The following is a 19,817-nucleotide window of genomic DNA, read 5'->3' on the forward strand; positions in this document are numbered from 1 at the left end:
CGCTGGGACTCATTCAGACACCTTCCTCTGTCTGGATCCATAAAGACTGTCCCTTGAGAAACAGTAGTTTGGGGCCAGAAGAATGTTCTTACGTCACCCCCCACACACGGCCCTTGTAGCTCCTCACTGCCTGCAATGGGAGAGGAAAGCTGTATGCTTCGCCCCCCAGCCCAGACATAAAGGAGAAACCGGGCCGAGAGAGGCAGGACCTGGGGTGTGGCACAGAGTCCCCTGGGTGGTGGATCATTGCCATGGGAAGGAAGCTTTAGCGACTCACATGCCACCTCTTTGGGACGGGCCGGGGACAGGTCTGAAGGTTAGCTCATTCAGTTTTGGGGACCCGGAAGAAAGAAAGTTCCATTCTTTCCTACCAAATGCTCTCATTCTTCTTTAGCTTGCAAAGAATGTGCTTTTTCAGTATCCTCTTTTTTTTTTTTTTGTCCTGCACAGTTTGAAACTTACCTGGGATTTGAGGTTTCCGCATAGGACCCGAGGTTGTGTTTGCACCACCTTCTTGACTTCCACTTGAGTGTCCTAAGGGGGAAAAAAAAACCCAACATCTCTCAACCAAAAGTTTGGAATGCACAACTACGAGTTCCTTACAGAACAGCATGCAGGGCCAACCTCTCTTCTGTTCTGCATCACTGCGAAGCTATTTTCTAGATCCAAGCCACAGATATTTATAAAGTGTTACACGAGAGATACCTCCCCAGAAAAGTTGTTTTGATAAAGGCCAACATCTGGAGGTGTCATTTTTCATGAAGAACATGAGAATTCTCGCCAGCGGCACTATGTGGTGTTTAAGACCTTGGGCTCCAGAGCCCGGCAGCCCTGGATTCAAGTCCCGCCTCCACCTCTTGCTAGTGACATTCTGCTGAGTCAAGCTACCCTCTCCAGGTCTCAGCTTTCTCATTCAGAAAATAGGGATAAGGATAAAATCCACTTCACCATAATTTCACAGAGGTGTACAGAAGCACACAAGAATGGGAACTGGGTGTAGTTGCTCCGTGCTAGCTCTGATTTAGGACCTTGCCACTCAGAGCATGGTCCCTGGACCAGCAGCACAGGCATCATGTGGGCGCCTGCTAGGAAAACAGGATCTCAGGCCTCCTCCCAATCCTACTGAATCAGAATCTTCAATTTAACGAAGATCCCTAGACGATTCAAATGCTCCAGAAAGTCCAAAGCAAATCTAACGATCGCATCCAGTGTCTTCACAGATGTGAAAATAAATATTAAGAATTAAGGATTTAGGGGGGCAAAGGCCCTTTCTGTCCAGGAATAAATCACCCTCTTGGAGTCCCTTGATAATGTGCTATTGAAACATGCCAAGTTTTCAGAGGAATAAATATCTTCTACTGCCACAAAACAAAGTAAGGGAACAAATGAAGCATCTCAAACTGGAAGGACGTGTCACAAGACAAAAAATCCACAGCTCCGCCTGGGAGGCTCATCAAAATGAGGGAAGCATTGTGTTTTATTTTTTTTTTAATTTTTTATTTATTTATGATAGTCACAGAGAGAGAGAGAGAGGCAGAGACACAGGCGGAGGGAGAAGCAGGCTCCATGCACCGGGAGCCTGATGTGGGATTCGATCCCGGGTCTCCAGGATCGCGCCCTGGGCCAAAGGCAGGCGCCAAACCGCTGTGCCACCCAGGGATCCTGAAGCATTGTGTTTTAAAAGAAACTTCTAAGACATCTCGTGAGGAGACTCACCTAAGGTAAAGCTTGGGTTTTTTGTTTGTGTTTTTTATGCTGCCTCCCTGGCTTCAAAACAAAATGTGAAAATATCCCACAGAAAGGAACTTGTTCCTGCCTACCAATGGGGAGCCCGCTACAAAATTCTAAAGTCTACCAAGGGAAGAAAAAGCAAATCAGGGCAGTCTGCGTGGCTAAGCAATGGATGGAGATGGACAGGCTTGAATTAAATGAAGATGTCTGTGGAGGGCCAAACTTCAGACAGTGGAGAGTGAAATTTTGATGATGGTGGTTTATTTTGGATAGGCCAATCTGCTATTTTCCTTAAACTCAAAATGGAACAAAACACATTCTTACCAGATCTCTGGCCATTCCACACACCTCATGCCACTTTGACACTGGCCTTGTACTTGGCAAACCTCAGAAGGAGTCCAAGGTGCTTTTCCTAGCTGCCCCCCAGGGCCCTTGGTCATTGGCACGTCTTTACCTGCACGGGTCATGGGATGTTGGCCATCTACACTGGAGATCTTTGGGCTTGAAAACCATCTAAGTGGTATAGGCACTCTCCCTGGTCTTTCTCTGACTCATAGCAGCCTTTGATATTTGAAAAGGAGGCCACTAATGGATCATAATCTCTTTATTTTGGTTTTCAAAAAAAGCCCTCCCAGCAAGGAAAGATCTGGGTGTGTGTACAACAAGATGAAACCTCCTACTTGAACAATACACACCTGCATAGGAGTCAAACAAAAGAGACCGCTCCCGCCCACCTGATTCTCACTTCAAGCAAAAGAAGATGGACGAGATACGGCAGGCCTCACCTTGCACCCTAGAGGTCTACAAATCCAGCCAGTGGAGGGCCGGCTGGGAAAGCAAGCCCCACAAAGACGGACACTTGACACTGTAATTTGGAGATGAGAATCCAACCTGAGACGCGTGCACAGAGATAATTCAACTGGCCTCGACTGTGAGAAAAACAGTCTAGGACAGAGCTTCTCAAACTTCAGTGCACATACAAAACACCCAGTGTGGGAGGAGGGCTAGTTAAAATGCAGACCTTGATTCAGTAGGTCTGCGATGGCTGGCGCTTCTGCATTTCCAGCCAGCTCCTAGGAGATGTCCAAGGACCACGCCTGGAGTAGCCAGGGTCTCTTGATTTTAGAGAGCATGCGTTTTGATAATAACTCCCTATCATTTCCCAAACTCTTTTGTTTTCCTGATAGCTCACGTTCTTCCCAAGAACTCTGGGAGGTAACCGAGGCAGGTGCGCTGATCCCTGTTCTACTAGGAATGAAAGGGAAAGGCTGATCCCCTTTTTTACTAAGAGCTTGGGAAAAGCCAGATGCCCCACCCAAGGAACTCAGAGAGCCAAGACTTTGGTCTTTGCTTTAGAAGTACTCCTAATGAACCCCGATATCCTGTGCTCTTACGTGAAAGCTTATTACCAAGCCACCATGTAAATATCCGTCTTCGTATTTGCTTTAAGTGTGTGAACCTTTAGACCTAGAGGCAACTGGAACCCTGACTTGGGCATGAAGGGAAGACCATGGTTCGGACGGATTACCTGGTTTTCATGGGATCACCTACACTGACAATATCAGGGCCACCCATACCGGCAGGACCTTTGAGTGGTCCCAGTGATACTGGTCACAAGTAAACCTGCCTCATGTCAGACTTTTGTTGCCCGCAGTAATGTTTCCAGGGGTGTGATCTGAGTCACAGTAAACACTTATCCATTTAATAATACGTGCCTGGCAGTAATTATGGTCATTATGGAGTGTTTTCTCCAGAACATATTTATAGAGGCAATATGAGACCTCAGGGCTTGAAACCTGGCTCCACCACTCAACTCACCAGTCACGTCAACTCAGCCAAGGTACTTGCCCTCTCTGAGTCCTAGTGTCCTCGTCCGTAATACAGGGGTGATAAACAGTACTTACATAGGTCACAGGGTTTTAGGATGATTAAATAAAGTAATATTAGATGAACCATATGAAATCATGGGTATTTGACAGTTGACCTATAAAAATGGCAGTGTCATGTGGTCCACCCTAGTTTATGTGAAGTGTTCACATGACACCACCAGCACACAGTAAATTCTCATTAGATGCTACAGTGCCATGTGCTGGGGGTTATGCTAAATGCTTTACATGGTTTCATCATTTAGTCTTTAAAATGATGCCCTGCGACAATTATTATCCCAATTTTAATCATTAGGAACTGAGTCTCAAATCCCTAAAGCAACATCCTCAGTGTGTGGAGGAGTTGGGATCAAGCCCAGGCCATTCTTACTCCAAGACCCATTTTCTTAATCAAACTGGCTTAATATCATGCTCAATTGAGACCCTGCCTGAATTCTTTTTGATCCTTCCACATGGAAGACTTTTCTCCAACACAGTAGTTCTGCATTGTCCCTGCAGTGTCAGTATCACCAGGGAACTTACTAGAAATAAATATGCTCAGGCTCCACCTCAGATCTACCGAATCAGAAACCTTAAGGATGGGGCCCAGCAGTGTGATTTAATAAGCACTCTCCGTGATAGTGGTGCATGCTCAGAAAGTCTGAGAACCACTCTTCTTGAGACAATGACTCATACTTTATTAATCATTAGTAGGCTCAATGATGATAACAGCAAATGACTACAGTAGCTCAAACTTACCAGCTGATTCTGATCCATGAGTGGTATGGGACCTCCCACTGGGGTGAACCCATGAGTCTTGGTCTTCTGTGAGGAGCAAGCAGAAAAGGCTCATTACTGGGTGTTCCACTGCAATTTACATTTCCTTACTTTTGCATTTTCAGACAGCTTATCACCAAGTTTAGTGTTTTAAAGGTCACCAGGAAACCAGTGGCAAGGAGCCTTGAGTGGCTCCATGGTATGAATTACTGTTCATTGCTTGATCCACTGGTAAGTACGCTAGAGCTTTAATCAAAATTAAATAAACTGGGACAGCACAGACCATCCAGGATGACCACAGGAAGTGTGGTTCTGGTAGAAATCTAAGAGCATTAACACTCTATTATGATGTCTTTGTAGGTCTGAGTTGGAACTTGATACTATGTCTTTGAAATAGAGACTAAATGCTTTGAATTATACAGATGTGATCGCTGGGAGTGTGTGTACTCTCTGACTCAGAGCGTGAGCCACTTAAGGAGTTTTCTCTGAGGGAGGAAATAGAAAATGGTTTTGGTGTGCAAGATCTTGGTGTTGAGTTATGCAAAAATTCAAAGGAAAGGTCAACTGCTTATGTAGAGAAAAGGAGTTTGAAGATAAGTGAAAAAGGAATAAGATGGGTTCTAACATGTAAAAAATATGGACCTGGTTATTAGAATAAAAATAAATAATAAAAAATAAGATTTTTCAAAATTTAAATCCGAATTTTCAACATCAAGAGTTAACATAATCTCATCTCCCCAGATGTCTATCACCAAAAGGTTTTCAATTGAGACAGACTCATGAATTGCTAAGATCTGGGTCCATAGGTCAAATCAAACATATGTAAATTTAACATATGGAAACAACCCTCCCCGCTCTCCTCTCTCTTCCCCATACACTTCCAACATGCTGGAATCTTAGAACAAAACAAAACAACAAGACAAACAACGATGACAACAAAAAGGGACAATGGTTTCATAAAATGGTTACCGTCACCCATTATGAAGACCTGTAAGGAATATATAGAAATCTGATCATCACCATTTCCTTGGTTAGAGAAGGCAGAGGTAAGCGTCCTGTAATCCCTTGTGTAATTGTACAGAGGAGAGAGATTGTTTTGTTCTTTACTTAGAGTACTTGAAAACAGCATTTGCTGAAATGCCAACACCAGCACCCCCGATACCACCACCACCATCGTCATCATCACCACCACCACCACCACACCACTGCAACTGCAAATGTTTTAGTTCTTAACATCAAGCATCAAGACTGAGAAAAACGTATGGAAGAACTAACCTTTACCTGAGTGGCTTGGAGGAAAACTAAGGATGACAGTTGAATCACTTATTAATCATTTAGTGCAGGAATAACCACAGAAAATCCATCTGTTTGATCATGGAATATAGAAGGAATCTGCATATGTGAATATCAATTTTGTCGAAAGCATTTTATTTACTAACAAATATGTTATGTGACCCTTTCATAATACTATCACTTTTAAAACTGCCATTTAAAATTTAAATTCATTTGATCTCATAACGGTCCTTATTTTGCCAAGAGAAACAAGGCAGTGGTCTAAGATTAATTTCTCTGAAAGAAAACTGACAATGCTACTTGGAATGTTTAATAACTGAGGGCAGAACCATGCTGGATAAAGAACCAAAGGGTGTAAGGGGCTATGTCTTCCTACTATCACCAAAGTTAGTATTTTTAAAAACTGCCTAGAAAAGGAAGCTCTGGGTGAGCAGCCCAGAGGCAAGAATCCAAGCATGTGACATCCTGAGTCTTCTGTCCCCATATCAATTAGAGCATCACAGATGTCATCTGTTTTATCTACTGGGTTCTCATAAAACTTACTTTTTTTTGGGGGGGGGGGGAAGACAGACCTGGCTACAAATATATATTTAAAATCATGAATCTTTAATATAATTCAATGGTTGAGTGGCAAGAAGCACTTGAATCACTGGGATGGGGAGAAGAGATTGCGATTCTCATTTCTTAACCAGAGTAGTTATGTCCAGTTCTTTTTCCTTCAATGTAAGTTTCTTAATGCAAATGGAGGAGCAAAGAAAGGGAGAAGTAGGCGAGACTAGGTATTTGAGAAAAGAAGTCTCACTCTCCTTTTAGGTGGTGTCCAACTTAATTGAATGAGTCATCTTTAGTCATCTCTTTGCCATTACAACACGAGAAATCAAGCCTATGCATTATTAGTAGATTAAATCATAAAGTTTGAAGTGTGAATCATAAGCAGGTTTAGCCACGAGCCCTCCACCGACAGTAAAATTCACCAATCCATCACCAGTAAAGATGATAGTTTCAGAGCAAAAGATTTTAGCCTATGGAAATTTTTCACATGTTGGGTAAAACCTTACTAATGAGGTAGCATATCTGAGTTGAATCAAATGAATTTGCTAACACTTAACTACTTTGACCTACAAACACGTTAATTTCCTATGGTTCAAATTAATATATCACAAGATTAGGAACAAAGAGAGAAATCCTAACATGACAACCAAGTCACAAAAATAAATGGAGACTGGAATGAGGACCTGTGATAAAGGTCATTCCCGTTTGACAAATCAGTCTAATCATAGCCCGCACAGAAAATACGCCCCCCCCGCCCCCCTGTAGTACGAAAGTACGCGTTGTGTCACTCTCTAGGGAAATCGAACCAGATAGCAAACGGCCAAGTTACCTGAAAGGAAATGAATAACGTTAGAATTGGAATCTCCAGCAATATTAACTTCAGTAACTCCAGGGAACCCCGTCTTAGTGGGGGTCACTGGGATGAGGGTCCTGTATTCATTTGTGGCTGGCGAGTGAGAAGGAGAAGCTTCCACTGAAGGAGCTGAGTCTTCGGGAAGATGTCCACCTTTTCTTCCACCTCTGCCATCAGTTCTATCTGTATGGACGTGGAACCAATGGTGAGCCCACATTTGTGAGGCCACCACCCATCGGGTGCTTGTCTTCAGAACATGCTAGTGCTGCAAAAGCTTTCCACTTGTTATTCATGAGTACGGAGCAAAAGACAGTACAGTTCGTTCTACTATTGAACCGAAGCGATATTTTGCGATTGGCACCACCTGGACATTCCTCAGTGGAAGAGATTTTGGTGATCTCAACACCCAGGAGAGGCATTTGTCGCAACGTCTGCCTGGATTACTAGAGTTAGGTTTATGCTGCTGCGACGGTGACCTTGAAGTCAACTCAGGTACTAGATAATCTGGAGCTCTTACTCAATTAGACCCGCCTTTGATGAAGTGGAGAAAACACATTATTGAACTGAAAAGTAAAATCATGCTCCCTGCAAAGGGAATCGTAAAGGCAAGGTTTCAAAGCCCCGAGGCTTAGATTACTCTTTCCTTTGCCATAAGGGCACCGATTCTTAGTCACAAGCACCATGGATATATGTCCAGAGGATGAATGGCAAAATAATATTATTGATGAAAGGAAAACAGAGAGTGATAGAATTCAGACCTTTACACCAATTATAAATCATATACAAGCGATCCGTTATTTTAAAACCATGCCACTAGCTCTAGAGTTTAAGAAACCTGAATTTTTAGATTGAGAAATACTGTTTGTACTTTATTATGTACAGTAGCTTCTAAGAGGTCTACAAAGCAGAAACATCAAAGAACCATCACCAGCCACACCTTCTGATCAGAAGTAACAGCTTAACAGCAGCCAGTTGTGTACCTCCACCAAAGACACCACAAAAAATATCCATAATTTATTGAGCTTTATCAAGAGCTGAAGCCAACTGGGCTTTACAATCCTTACTGCTAGTTGGAGTAGAAGCCATTGGATGGTTTTTATCTTCTTCCAAGCCTCCAGGCGATGTGGAGAAGCTCTGAGTATGACTTTGCTCTGTTTCAATGAGGGAGGAATCCAGCATTAATTTGGAGCCATGAAACGAATCCTCTGTTAACTGCGGACAGGGAGGATCTAGCTATGGTAGTGTCAGACGGGTAGGTGCACAGGAAGGCCGAAGTTTGTGTATACCATTCTCCTCTGATTGCTAGAAATGTACAACAGAATTCTGTTTCATCCCTCATCAGCTCCTAAGAACCTCTTTTTCAGTATAGTCAACAAAGATAAAGTGCCAAGGTGAAGCCTGAATCAAAACTTTGTCCACCCTGGATCATCCTGGCCCAACTCTAGCTTCCAGCCACTTAGGAAAACTAAGGAACACAGAGAAAAGGAAAAAGGAATGGTGGGTGGCAAAGTGGGACTATAGGGAAATAAATACCATGATAGCAGGTAGCACACTTCTTAGGATGAAAGAAGAAGTTCTAGAATAACCTGCTCAAGTAACTCAGATCAAATTTACACAAAGAAATATTTAAGCCCCTTCTAAAGAATATTAAATTAGAGCTACCATTATACTCTGTTATTAGGTTTTTGATCTTGTCTGTAAATGAGGATTCTCATCACTGCACTGAAACGTCAGGAAACGCTTGCCTGGGCAAACACAGGGCCCTCACTGACATGTACCAATCTGAGGTTGAACCACTGCCCATATCTGCAATCACTCTGACTACTTGGGGTTGATTTCTTTTGTGTTCTTCTAAGAAAGGTACTGACCTGAGTTACAGGTGCAAGCATTCCATAAAGCACATCCGTAAGCCATGTCCACCACCAAGTAAACATGACAACCAGGAGAAAGGCATTCACCAAATCCCAAGCCCAGTAACAGAACAAAAGTCAGCAGGGACATAGAGTGGAAACACAAGGCCCCCCATTGGAGGGGACCATTCTTAGGCTTCTCTCCGTCTCCTTTGATGCTTAACACTGTGCTACATACATTCTTGGTGATCAACGCATGCTTGTTGACTTTTTCCCTCTACCTAGAAGGGCTCACATGAAGGACTCTGACCAGTATGTGCATCAAGCAGTGAAATGAAGCCCTCTTAAATCTGATTTCTTTCATACTCGGTCAAGAAATCACGAATGACTTCAGGCTGCCCTCTAGGATAGCCCTGTCCATATAATGGCAGTTAAAGCTACTAAGATTTTAAGCACTGGTTCGACAAGATATTCAGTAATGGGAAGAGATATAAGTAAGTGTTTCTCTTTTGTTTCTGGGTCCTGCCACTTTTGTTAATGGTCAACAGTATGTCTTGCCCTCCTGAAGCAGGACTACAGGCCAGTAGAGGGGCTGTTATATCCTTCCGAGTTGTCATTGAAAGAGGTCCTATCCTGTCCAAGTCTTCCACCAAATGTGTGTTCGGATCTGCAGAAGGGCTGACATGTGGACTATGGCTGGAGTCCTTCTGTGGGCTGCTGTAATTTCTCCATTCTCTATGATTATCTGGCCCCACAATTTCTTTTCTCAACAACCCTACCTCTCTTCTGCCTTGATTGGAGGAAAGATGGGAACCAAAGGGAGATGGTTAAAACAGAGAAACCACTGTCTTAATCATGGTCTTGGGTTTTACTCACATAATGATTTAGGGAAGGAAAATCAAGTTGGGAAGAATCCCACAACTTTTAAAAATTTTCCTTAACATAAAGTCATTGCATCTGGAAATCACCAAGAATGAAGGCAAAATCAGATTTAAAGAACCCACCAAGAAAATATAGACAACAAAGACCCTTTCATACTCTGGGCTTGAGCCGAGCCACGTAGCACTAACTCCACCATTCCACCACCAAGCTCTGCAGGTGGGCCAGGGTGAGGAAGAGCTGAAGCAGGACACAGGCCAGTAAAGGGGCTGCTATATCCTTACGAGTCGTCATTGAAAGAGGTCCTATCCTGTCCAAGTCTTCCACCAAATGTGTGTTCGGATCTGCAGAAGGCTGACTTGTGGGACTATGGCTGGAGTCCATATCTGAAGGAATCAAACCAGTGTTAATGCTTGATTTACTAAGCACTACCTGAGGGTGGTTTGTGGTCTACAGACAAACTATTTTCATACTCAAACCTGGACAAGAGGGGGAAAAGTACATACTGACTTATGTATCCAGAACTGGAACAAATTATTACTTCTTCAGAAGAGTATCACAAGAAGTAATTGGCTTTCATTTAAAGACTGAGTGTATGAAAGATACAATTTTATTTTTTGCTGAGTCTGGAAGGACTCTAAATGAACATGAGATACCTCTCAAGCCTTGCAAAAAGACAAAAACAGCCTGTGTGTCACTTGTCCCATGTCATACACATTGCCTCCCTTATAGACCCATGTGATCTGGATCATGGAGGAAAGACAAAATGCACTGGTTCAGATCCCATTTTTTCACATGTCCCTCACTTGGCAAAAGAGCTTTTTAAACTTTTTTTAATAAAAAAAAAAGTACAGTCCCCTTTCTCTTTTGGTCTTTTTCCTTTCACAAAGTGAATGTGCATATAACACATAAAATTATTATTCAATACCACCTACATGGAAGCCATGGGAAGTATTCAGGAGCAAGAAATAAAAAGCAGTAGATGTCAGTGAATCATTCTTCCTATAAACACAAGTATGAGATGTCTCTGGAATTTAACATGTGCAATGTTGAGTGACGCCAAAATGTCACTGAAGGATTTAAATGTGCTGTTTCTAGTAATTGCCACTGATCGGTGGGGCTGAAATAACAAGTCCTGAGTGAAACAGTGACCAAACAATCCAAAAGCACTATCACTGTTGCTGGCTGTCCAACTCCAAGTCTACCCATACTGCTGCATCCAGAGAGATTTAATCAGGTTCAGATGACTCCAGAGGGGAACACAGGAATATTGGACACTCATATCTACAATGAAGGCTTTACATACAAGAAAAGAGAATTAAGATCTTTGTAGGGCAAAACATGGCTGACTGTATTATCCCAGGTTTCAAAAAGGAGGAAAGGGTAGTTAATCTAAATCAAAACCCCAAATGGATATGCTCTCAGAAAAAGTCCTGTCTGTTAAGCTTCTAGACACTCTTGCTCACCTTCCCTTCTATAAGTAGAATCCTTCAAGATATTTTGCACCGATCTATGGTTGAAGTCAATTGTATTATCTTTGACATGTTCAATTTAAAAGACAGACCCTCTTTCTGTTCATCAGTATGGAGGCTTAATATTGATTCTGAAGGTTAGTTTTTACTGGTTTGGTTTTCCACCATGGATACACCAGAGCCACCAGCAGCCATGTGCACACACGTGTGTTGGGTTGGCATGTGGCACTTCAACCCCGCAACCTAATGGCCACAACCTAGCCACTCAAACTCATCTTCCTTTATGAGAAAAGGGCCCAGTCACTCTGAAAAATCCATACCATCCTTTGGTTTCCCTTCCTTCATGCCTCTCCATACTTGAGTCTCCTTTCTAGAAAAACTTTCCCTGACTTCCTTTCTCTATTCATGTTTGTTTGTTTGTTTGTTTGTTTTCATTTTTGAAAAACCAGATCTGATCTACTTTTCTCCGACACTCTCTGGAGAGTCCTTTGAATTTTTGTGTATATCGGGGGCAACATTCATTTGACATCTATTACTTATCGTTTAATATTGTTAGATACATTTTGATGATACATGTTTTCTTTTCCTAAATTTTAAGTTCTGTAAGGCCATGGAACATGCTGTGCCCATAATGCACTGAACATTAGCAGATATTTAACAAAATTGTAGCTTAAGGGATATCTGATCATTAATATTGGGGAACAGCATAGGATGTTTTAAAGGAAGGAAGCCATAGAGACTCTGGGATTCATTTTGGAGATAATTTGGTTCAATTCAACATCAAGAGACATCATTATTATGCTCTTAAAACCCATTTTAATACAGTCTATGTTATGCATACCCTTGGCAGTTTGGATCCAGATAACATATTCAATGCTATGACTGAAAATTCACTTCCCTCTATTGACTCTTTTGGTTTTTTCTCCTTTTTTGGAATGTGATATTTCTGTGATCAAGACATCTTGTCAAATAATTTTTTAAAAAAACTTGAGTAACTCAATTCATGGGTATAGTAAGGAGCACGGATTCTCCAGCTTAGTAAAGACTGAAAAAAAAAAGTGATAACACCACCTGCTGCCAACTCCTGCAGATTCTCTCAGGAAAGCTGTCATCTGTTCTGATAAAGAAAGAATTCCTTTTGAATATAAAAACTGGTCAAAAAATCAAAATCCTCCATTTTTTGCAGAACTACAACTAGCAACTCTTTTACTTTCTCTTTCATTTCTATTTTTAATTGCTTATAGATAAATAAGACTGATATTTAAGAAAACAGGGATTCTATCCTGTAAAAAAGCAGTCCATTCGTTAAATTTGCACATATTTATTGAGGACCAAGAGTGGTCCAAATCCTAAGTCACTGGGTACTGTATTTCTTTCTATATGTGGCAAGAGTGAATAATTATATTTTCTGAGCTTTTTAGTTACTTGTTTGAAATGAATACTCACCAGTTTTTGACCTCTAAGATTTCTTTAAGTTACATCTTTGGGTCTACCACGAAAACAGTCACTGAATTCAATCATTTCACTCTCTTTAAAACCTTGTACTTAAAAGTAAACAGAAAATAAATCTTGAGGCTGCTTCTTCTTCAGAGAAAATAACTTCCACTCCTGCCACTTTAGGACTAATTCGGCTTTAATCTCTGGCTGAATTCTTTAACCACGGCCCAGGATTTCATATTCAGATGAATGTACTTATCACCCCTACCTAGAAAACTAATTTTTGAAGACACTTCAGGTTCCTTGGGAAAGCAGACTGGTCTAAAATCAAGGGCACATTTCTAGGTAAGTGGCCATTTGGTGCCTTTCAAAAACATAACATATAGAAAATCTCAGAGGCTATTACCCATCCATCTTTCCGTTTGATGACCTGGTCCCATTGGATGTGAGATTGGGTCAAAGAAATAAGTCCAGGAGCTGTCCTCTTGACTCTGCGTTGTCGTTTTTTGATCTGGATGGCTGTCTTGGGCTGTGGCTGTTGTGACCAGGTAGTTCAAGCAAGTGTTAAAGTATTAGTTGACATCTGACCAGGGATACACTGACAAATTTAAAGAGACTTTATTCTCTAGACAACACAATGAAAGCACCTTCCTGGTATAGAGGGCCAAGAACTTGTGTAAACACAGGATGTTTTAGCAGGTATGGGTCTGTTCATGCTCATTTACTTAGCAATCAGCATGTGAACAAGAGGACACAAAGGTATTAATAACTCCTGCACGAACAGAGAATGAGTTATAGTCATCATGTGAAGATAAAGAGGTAGTTCTTGAACCACATGCCATTTTGCCATCATCCCCTAAAGGAGGAAGTGTCTAAGTGCATGATGTCATTCAGAGACAACCACATCCCAGTGAAATGCACATTAGACTGGTAGTGATTTAAAGAAGGAATCAGGCTGCCCACAAGATAAACATGAAAGTAAACACCATTCATCTCAAAAGCATGAATGGAATCCATCAGAAGCATTACCTTCTAACAAGGGGATTCACAGCTCAAGGGACATATAAGAATTCAGCACGTGCTTTTGCTTCATTCAGAACCAGCGGAGATATATAGGTAGGGAAGATTACAATAGGAGCCCCTTAGCAACAACCACACCACAGAGCCAGTCACTGAATCCATTGCTTTGCCGGGTATGCATTCAGAAGCTGCCACACACTGGAAGGACATCCTGCATTACATTTTATATTGCAAATGAAAGCAGGGGGCTATTCTGATACCAAGTGAGAATACAGAATTCATATTCTCTTACAAGACAGGATGCATTTCCATGTTTCTGTCACACAGACAAAAGAATCATGCATAGTAGTTTGCAGAGTCAAGTTATCTGGCATCACTTAGAAATGATGACAGGACTCAAGTCCAATTTCCATGATCCCACAGTTCAAGAATAGAGAAGGTGTATTTTTGTAAATCTAAGAAAAAAGCACTGTGTGTTCAAAGAGAAATCTCCAAACAGACATGACCAAAGGGCTAAATGACATCAAACAGTTATTTTCTAACTATCTGGCTCCATCTCTTCTAACATTAGAGTTCTGACCAAATACTTTCTAACATGCCCAGTATTTTATAAAGCTATATCGTAGATTCCTTTACAAAACCAAAGGGAGTATTTGGTAAGATCAAAGTCTCTGCTAAAATCTCACTAGGGGATGCCCAAAACTAGATCTGAAAGTGGCATATGCAGGAGTCATATTCTCTGTGTCTTCTTTGCATGTTAGATCAACTCCTACTTAGGTGATTTGTTATGAGCATTTAAGAGTTGGCTCTGTGTTGACCATATCATAATTTACTAATTAATTAATTAATAATTAATAATTTGCAATTCTTCTTTCAATGTCTTTTTGTTCAGTGTTCTCTATGCTTAACATTTAACCCAAGAGGAAGTTTCCACCCAAGTTTGCTTGTTAAACAACCCATTACCAGCTGTCCCTGCTGTTGAATGAGAGTCTTCTTTTGGTGACTGCGGATATTTCCCATGCCATCCATTCTCAACCCACTGCTCTTTCTGGGTAGCTGTTTCTTCTATTGTACTACTAGGGATTGCCTCGGCTGTGAGAAGAACAATTGTGAGCCATTATTGTTCAATTTCCTTACCAACACATATCTTAATATGTCAAGGCCATATACCTATGGGAGAAAAGGTAAAAAAGGACAGCAACAAGGACAGAGACCACTGATATTCTGGAAGAGATATTAGAGATCAACGGCCCAATCTTTCCATTTTTCAGATAGGAAAACTGGGACTCAGAGTGCTTTTGCTCAAAATCCTACATCCAGATTGGCACAAAGTTAAGACTAGCCTAGTCTGAATTCCCAGTAATGAGTCTTAGTTTACCATATTACATGGCCTCATATATCCTTGTCTGAGACAACATTGCCTCCAAAGAATTAAGCCCTTTGCTGCAGTGATTTTGAGGGGAGGAGTATATTATATAACCAATTGATGATAAAATCAGCATGGTGGGAAGCCTTCTCAAATGGTGGTCACATAACCCATGATCACATGCCCTGGAAAGGCACCAGCAGCAGATGTGCCCAGCATGAAAGATGTTGACAATGACTGGCACATTACAAAGTTATGTCTACGTGGCATCTAAAATTGCCAAAATTACTTTTTAACAAAATTAAGTCAATGGAAGAAAGCTATTCTAGCCAGTGTTTGGGATTATACAAACAATAGAAATGTGTGATGAGCTAAAAATTTCAACCTCTCAGTGTTGTAGTAGTCCAGTTTTAAAAAGAATAAAATGAATGGAATAAAATTGTATCAGGGTGCCTTTGGGAAAAATCAGAAAGCCACTGTCATTTTCATTTATAGCTCCTAATAGCAAATGTTTAGTTCATCAAGAAAATGAGAGCCTATAGACTTGCCAAGCCAAAGTGTATTTTGCAACTGGTCAGACTGGTTGTATTCCATAATTTTAGAAAATGATATGTGTGATTTGATAATAAGAAAAATCTTTAAAAAATAAAACCTATGTCCTCATTTTACCCTTGCATTGGCCAAAACATTCCTGGGGTTAACTGGTTACCCAGAGGGAGGAAAAAGAAGTCCCAAATCTTCAGTTTCACCTCCCACTGACTAAATCACTACCTCCTGACAAACAACGAAGTTACAAAAACCGTGAGCCTAATTACCCAAAAGGGGAGACTAACCCGAACATAAACTGCCTACTCAAAATATTTTAGAAAAGAAAGAAAAAGACAAATGCATGCGTGCACACGCACACCCACACACACACTACACTATCTTTAGAAACATAACCATCCTTTAAATACCCAGTGACCCTGCTGTTTGCAACATATGGATTGGCAGAGGATAGGATTTCCATCGTAAAATATGAAGGCTAACTCTCTTCTAGAAGTTGTAATGGTCTTTGACAAAGCCCAGAGGTCACCAACCAGAATCTCTTTAGGTTTTGTAAGTACTGATAAGAGAATTGCAGTAGTGGTTACCACTTTCCCCTTTCCCTCTGTGAGGTTCTGTTACATCTGGATTTTCAACCCCCCTCCAGGAATGCTGTTCCCTCCCCCCCCACCACCACCTTTTGACAATGGGCTCGTTAATTCCAAGCCTCTTAAGAAACTGTCTCCTTTTTAAGTACAAACTGTCTTAAATTCTAAGATATACTGGTTCCAAAGGGGAATGGTACGGAATCCCATTCTGAAGAGATGTCTGCTTCTCATTTCTTCTTTCTATCAGAAGACTCTTGTTAACTCAGCCCATAGCCGTCACACAAAAATAAAATCCACTGGGATAAGTAATGAGCTGCAGGCCTGTTGGGTGTATTCAGCACAATGCCCAGGACTTAAAACCTACATCCTGGTTGATGTCTGAAATGCTTCTTTTGTTGTCTGAAGGCATCCCTCAAAAGCTATGGCTTCTCTCTTTGGTTTCTAAGTGGCTGCTTCTTACATTCTTGCCTTAGGAGTATCCAAAGCTAAGAGAATAATAGTTAAATCATAGTTTTAAAGATATCACAAGCTGTCATCCTAAATTAAAGCTTCTTTTTTTCCCAAACATGATAGGCATATCTCCAAGAAGGAAGAAGAGTACATACTCCTTACTTTTTTAGTTCTATCCTCAGAGACCAGTAGTGAGACTTGAGATTGTTTTTGCAAAACCTGAGATGTTTGCACGTAAGTAGAAATAACAGTCAAAGCCTTCCCCAAGCTACTCTGAGCTTAAAAACAGAAAAAGAACAGTCACAGAAATTCAAATATAGTCTATATGAGCTACTGACCTTCCTCCAAAGAGTACAAGGGATGCCTTTCTACAATGCAGTGAGGAAGAGAATGTAAAAAAAGAAACTGGATTCATCAAAGATCTTCACAGAAGATAAGCATTCCAAAGATCATCAACGCACTTGTCAAGCTTTCTTTCCAGATTCCACTGTTCACCAAAAGATACACTCTTCATCACACATTTCCATAAACACACACAAATCACCCAAATGGAACCTTGAGGGATCTCTAACACACACACAAAAAAACATATCTCAGATCTCTTAAAAACATTTCAACATTTTGGCCTTGTGGGCAACCTGACAAGTTAGCATTTTTCTTCCAACTCCTAGAACTTGTGCGTAGACTTGGCAGCTTTTCATGCTCCATGGATAAAAGAAATTACTGTATAGAAATAGAAGACGTGGCTAATGTCTAAAAAAAATTCTTCCCTATTCTTCTGAATGACTTCACTAACTCATCTAAGCCAAAACTGCTGACCACCATCCTCCTTACTTGTGCTTGTAGCATGCTGGGCCTCCTCTTCATCATGGTGCTCATGGTGAATGAGAGGAGAGTGTGGTTCGCGGGTCCAGTTTTCTCCATTAGCACTGGTGCCACTTCTGTCCACATCTGCCGTGATGATGGTTATATAAACTGTGACTTTTTAATCAACCAACCTTTGGCGTTGTGCTCTTCCATTACAAAGCATGCTATTTAACAGTGCTATGCCTAAATGGTACCTCTGAGCATCTCTGCTCAATACTTTTGAGTGACTCCACTAAACTCTCCCAAGAGAAAATCAATGGGCATGAAATTTCTTAATGATTACCTGTTGTTCTACTATAATCACTTTGTCGAGGGCAGCACCATAAACCAAGGTAATGTGTTCATTTTTATAATAAAGCAACATAAAGTATCTTGTGCCCAGATGGTATGATTGATAAATGACTCCTAGGTCGAACCGAGTATCCTCATGAAAGTTTAGAATCTGTGATGAGACATTAACTACATTTCCCACCGAGTCCTGATGATTGACCTTTGCAGCATCATAGACTTTGAGGGAAAAAAAAATCTTTAATGAAGTATGCATAACCCATTACCAGTCATCCTTGTAGTAGTCTGAAGTAATACTCCTGGATTCGATTCGCCTGGGCTCCACGGGGTCCAATCCTGGTTCTGTTTTGGGTGGCTAAAAAGCCGTGGTGTGGTTGGAACTGTGATAATGATGATTGAAGCAATTAGGAAAATGTTAGCTCTTGAGCCTTCACTACTTGTTTTACACATCTCTCTCTTCTTTGGTCTATACAGTGAATCATCTATACCAGGTTGTATAGATGGTTGAGTGAAAACGGAGGGAAAGCAGAGAGAGAGGGACTTCAGCTTGATTCAGCCATATTGTCAAGCACCTCAGTGTCCTCTGCATTCTGTCAAAGAACACGTTGGTGTCAGAACACGACATGTTCCAGAGAAAGCAGCGAAAGGAGCTGCAGCAGAAGGAAGAACAGCTTTGGAAACACCCTCCACCGAGGAGAGCCGAAAACATTAGCATTTTGCCCATCCATGCAGTCTGTAACAGCCCTGTGCGCCTGAGAGCCCCAGGAATTGGTATCACTGGCAAGTGTGCTACGTGGAGATCTCAGGCTAAAGAGGTACATACCTGAAAACTATACCATGATTATATGATCACTTTATTTCATTAAGAGTTTTGGTGGGGGAAGGCATACCCTGAGCAGCCAGGGATTTCCTATAGATGATTCTGAGAAAGAACATTGACCCAGAACAGCCATATGATTTACATTTCTGAATATTTAGCAAATGCCTATGGTATTCTCAACAAATAGAAAGCACTTCATGAGCAAGCCATTCATAGCCAATGAGAGAAAAACAAGATTCATACATTCAGTAGAAAAGCACCATAGGTAACCCACCACCATTAGCAGATGGTCGGCTGGGGGGGCGGGGGGTGGAGAAAAAAAGAAGAAAAAGAGGCATATATCCACCAGAGGCTGAAACTGTCACCCAAAATGATAGAGCTGGAGTAGGAGACATCTGACAGAAGGATCACGACAAAATTAGGATCAATTGCTTTTGTGAAAATGTTATGTGCAAATCCATCCTAATTCTTCCAAACTTATTTTGATACCCAACTTAAATCTCCACTAGTTCTTTTCAGAACTGTAATACCATCAGCTCTATTTCACGAGTGAAGCAAGTCAAGTTTAGAATCATTATGCACATTCTCAACAAGCGTGAAAAAGTGGCAGTTGTCATATCCCTACAGAAGAAAGAAGGCATCCTGCTTAATTACGTACACAGGTGCCAAGCAGTGCGCTGAAAACAGTGAGCTGAAATTGGAAAATATGCCACAGAGATGAAAAAATACCAATGAGCATTTTCCCCAGGAGCTTGATCACACTATTTATTTTCAGGTTGATCTGTTTGGGTTGCCACCCAAGAAAGCTGAGTTTCTCAAGTATCGAGACCACATCTTTACTGATGGCCCCACCTTCTGTGTCCTGAACCCAGAAGACAGTGTGATAGTAAAGCTCCAGTGTTTTTTGGCTATTTGATTTTCTCTCTGAAGTTATTAAAAGGGGTTTCCTTGTTTTCTAGACCAAGCTCTGCAGAGGTGTCCAGTCTAAAGAATATACCACTTAAGAGCTTAGATATAAAGTGTCTAGGTCTTTTTCAGTATTTGTGGCATCGATGCCATATACTCCGATGCCTCAGAGCCCAAGCTACTTTTTGGACTCGTCTCTTCCTGGGTGCTGTCCATTTAGGGGACAGCACTCTCAGGTTTCAGTAAGACAGTCAGAAC

The 19,817-nt window shown here is 41.3% G+C and overlaps 1 protein-coding gene across 7 annotated transcripts in view; it reads right to left on the reverse strand.

Annotated features, from left to right (window-relative positions):
* The window catches only part of CD44 (CD44 molecule (Indian blood group)), an 89,925-nt gene that overhangs the window by 11,776 nt on the left and 58,332 nt on the right, over nucleotides 1-19,817 (reverse strand). For 3 of the 7 annotated variants that reach the window (XM_041723339.1, XM_041723340.1, XM_041723342.1), the window contains 9 exons: nucleotides 18,100-18,213; nucleotides 17,513-17,629; nucleotides 14,693-14,821; nucleotides 13,116-13,244; nucleotides 10,085-10,186; nucleotides 8,136-8,222; nucleotides 7,048-7,254; nucleotides 4,356-4,421; nucleotides 463-534 (listed from right to left, as the gene is read on the reverse strand). In XM_041723339.1, coding sequence (XP_041579273.1) covers nucleotides 463-534; nucleotides 4,356-4,421; nucleotides 7,048-7,254; nucleotides 8,136-8,222; nucleotides 10,085-10,186; nucleotides 13,116-13,244; nucleotides 14,693-14,821; nucleotides 17,513-17,629; nucleotides 18,100-18,213 — 1,023 coding nt within the window. The remainder of the gene's footprint in view (nucleotides 1-462; nucleotides 535-4,355; nucleotides 4,422-7,047; nucleotides 7,255-8,135; nucleotides 8,223-10,084; nucleotides 10,187-13,115; nucleotides 13,245-14,692; nucleotides 14,822-17,512; nucleotides 17,630-18,099; nucleotides 18,214-19,817) is intronic. The other 4 variants (XM_041723341.1, XM_041723343.1, XM_041723344.1 and 1 more) reach the window with 4 other exon arrangements.

The sequence above is a fragment of the Vulpes lagopus genome, chromosome 11 (assembly GCF_018345385.1).
Source record: "Vulpes lagopus strain Blue_001 chromosome 11, ASM1834538v1, whole genome shotgun sequence".
Classification (NCBI taxonomy): domain Eukaryota; kingdom Metazoa; phylum Chordata; class Mammalia; order Carnivora; family Canidae; genus Vulpes; species Vulpes lagopus.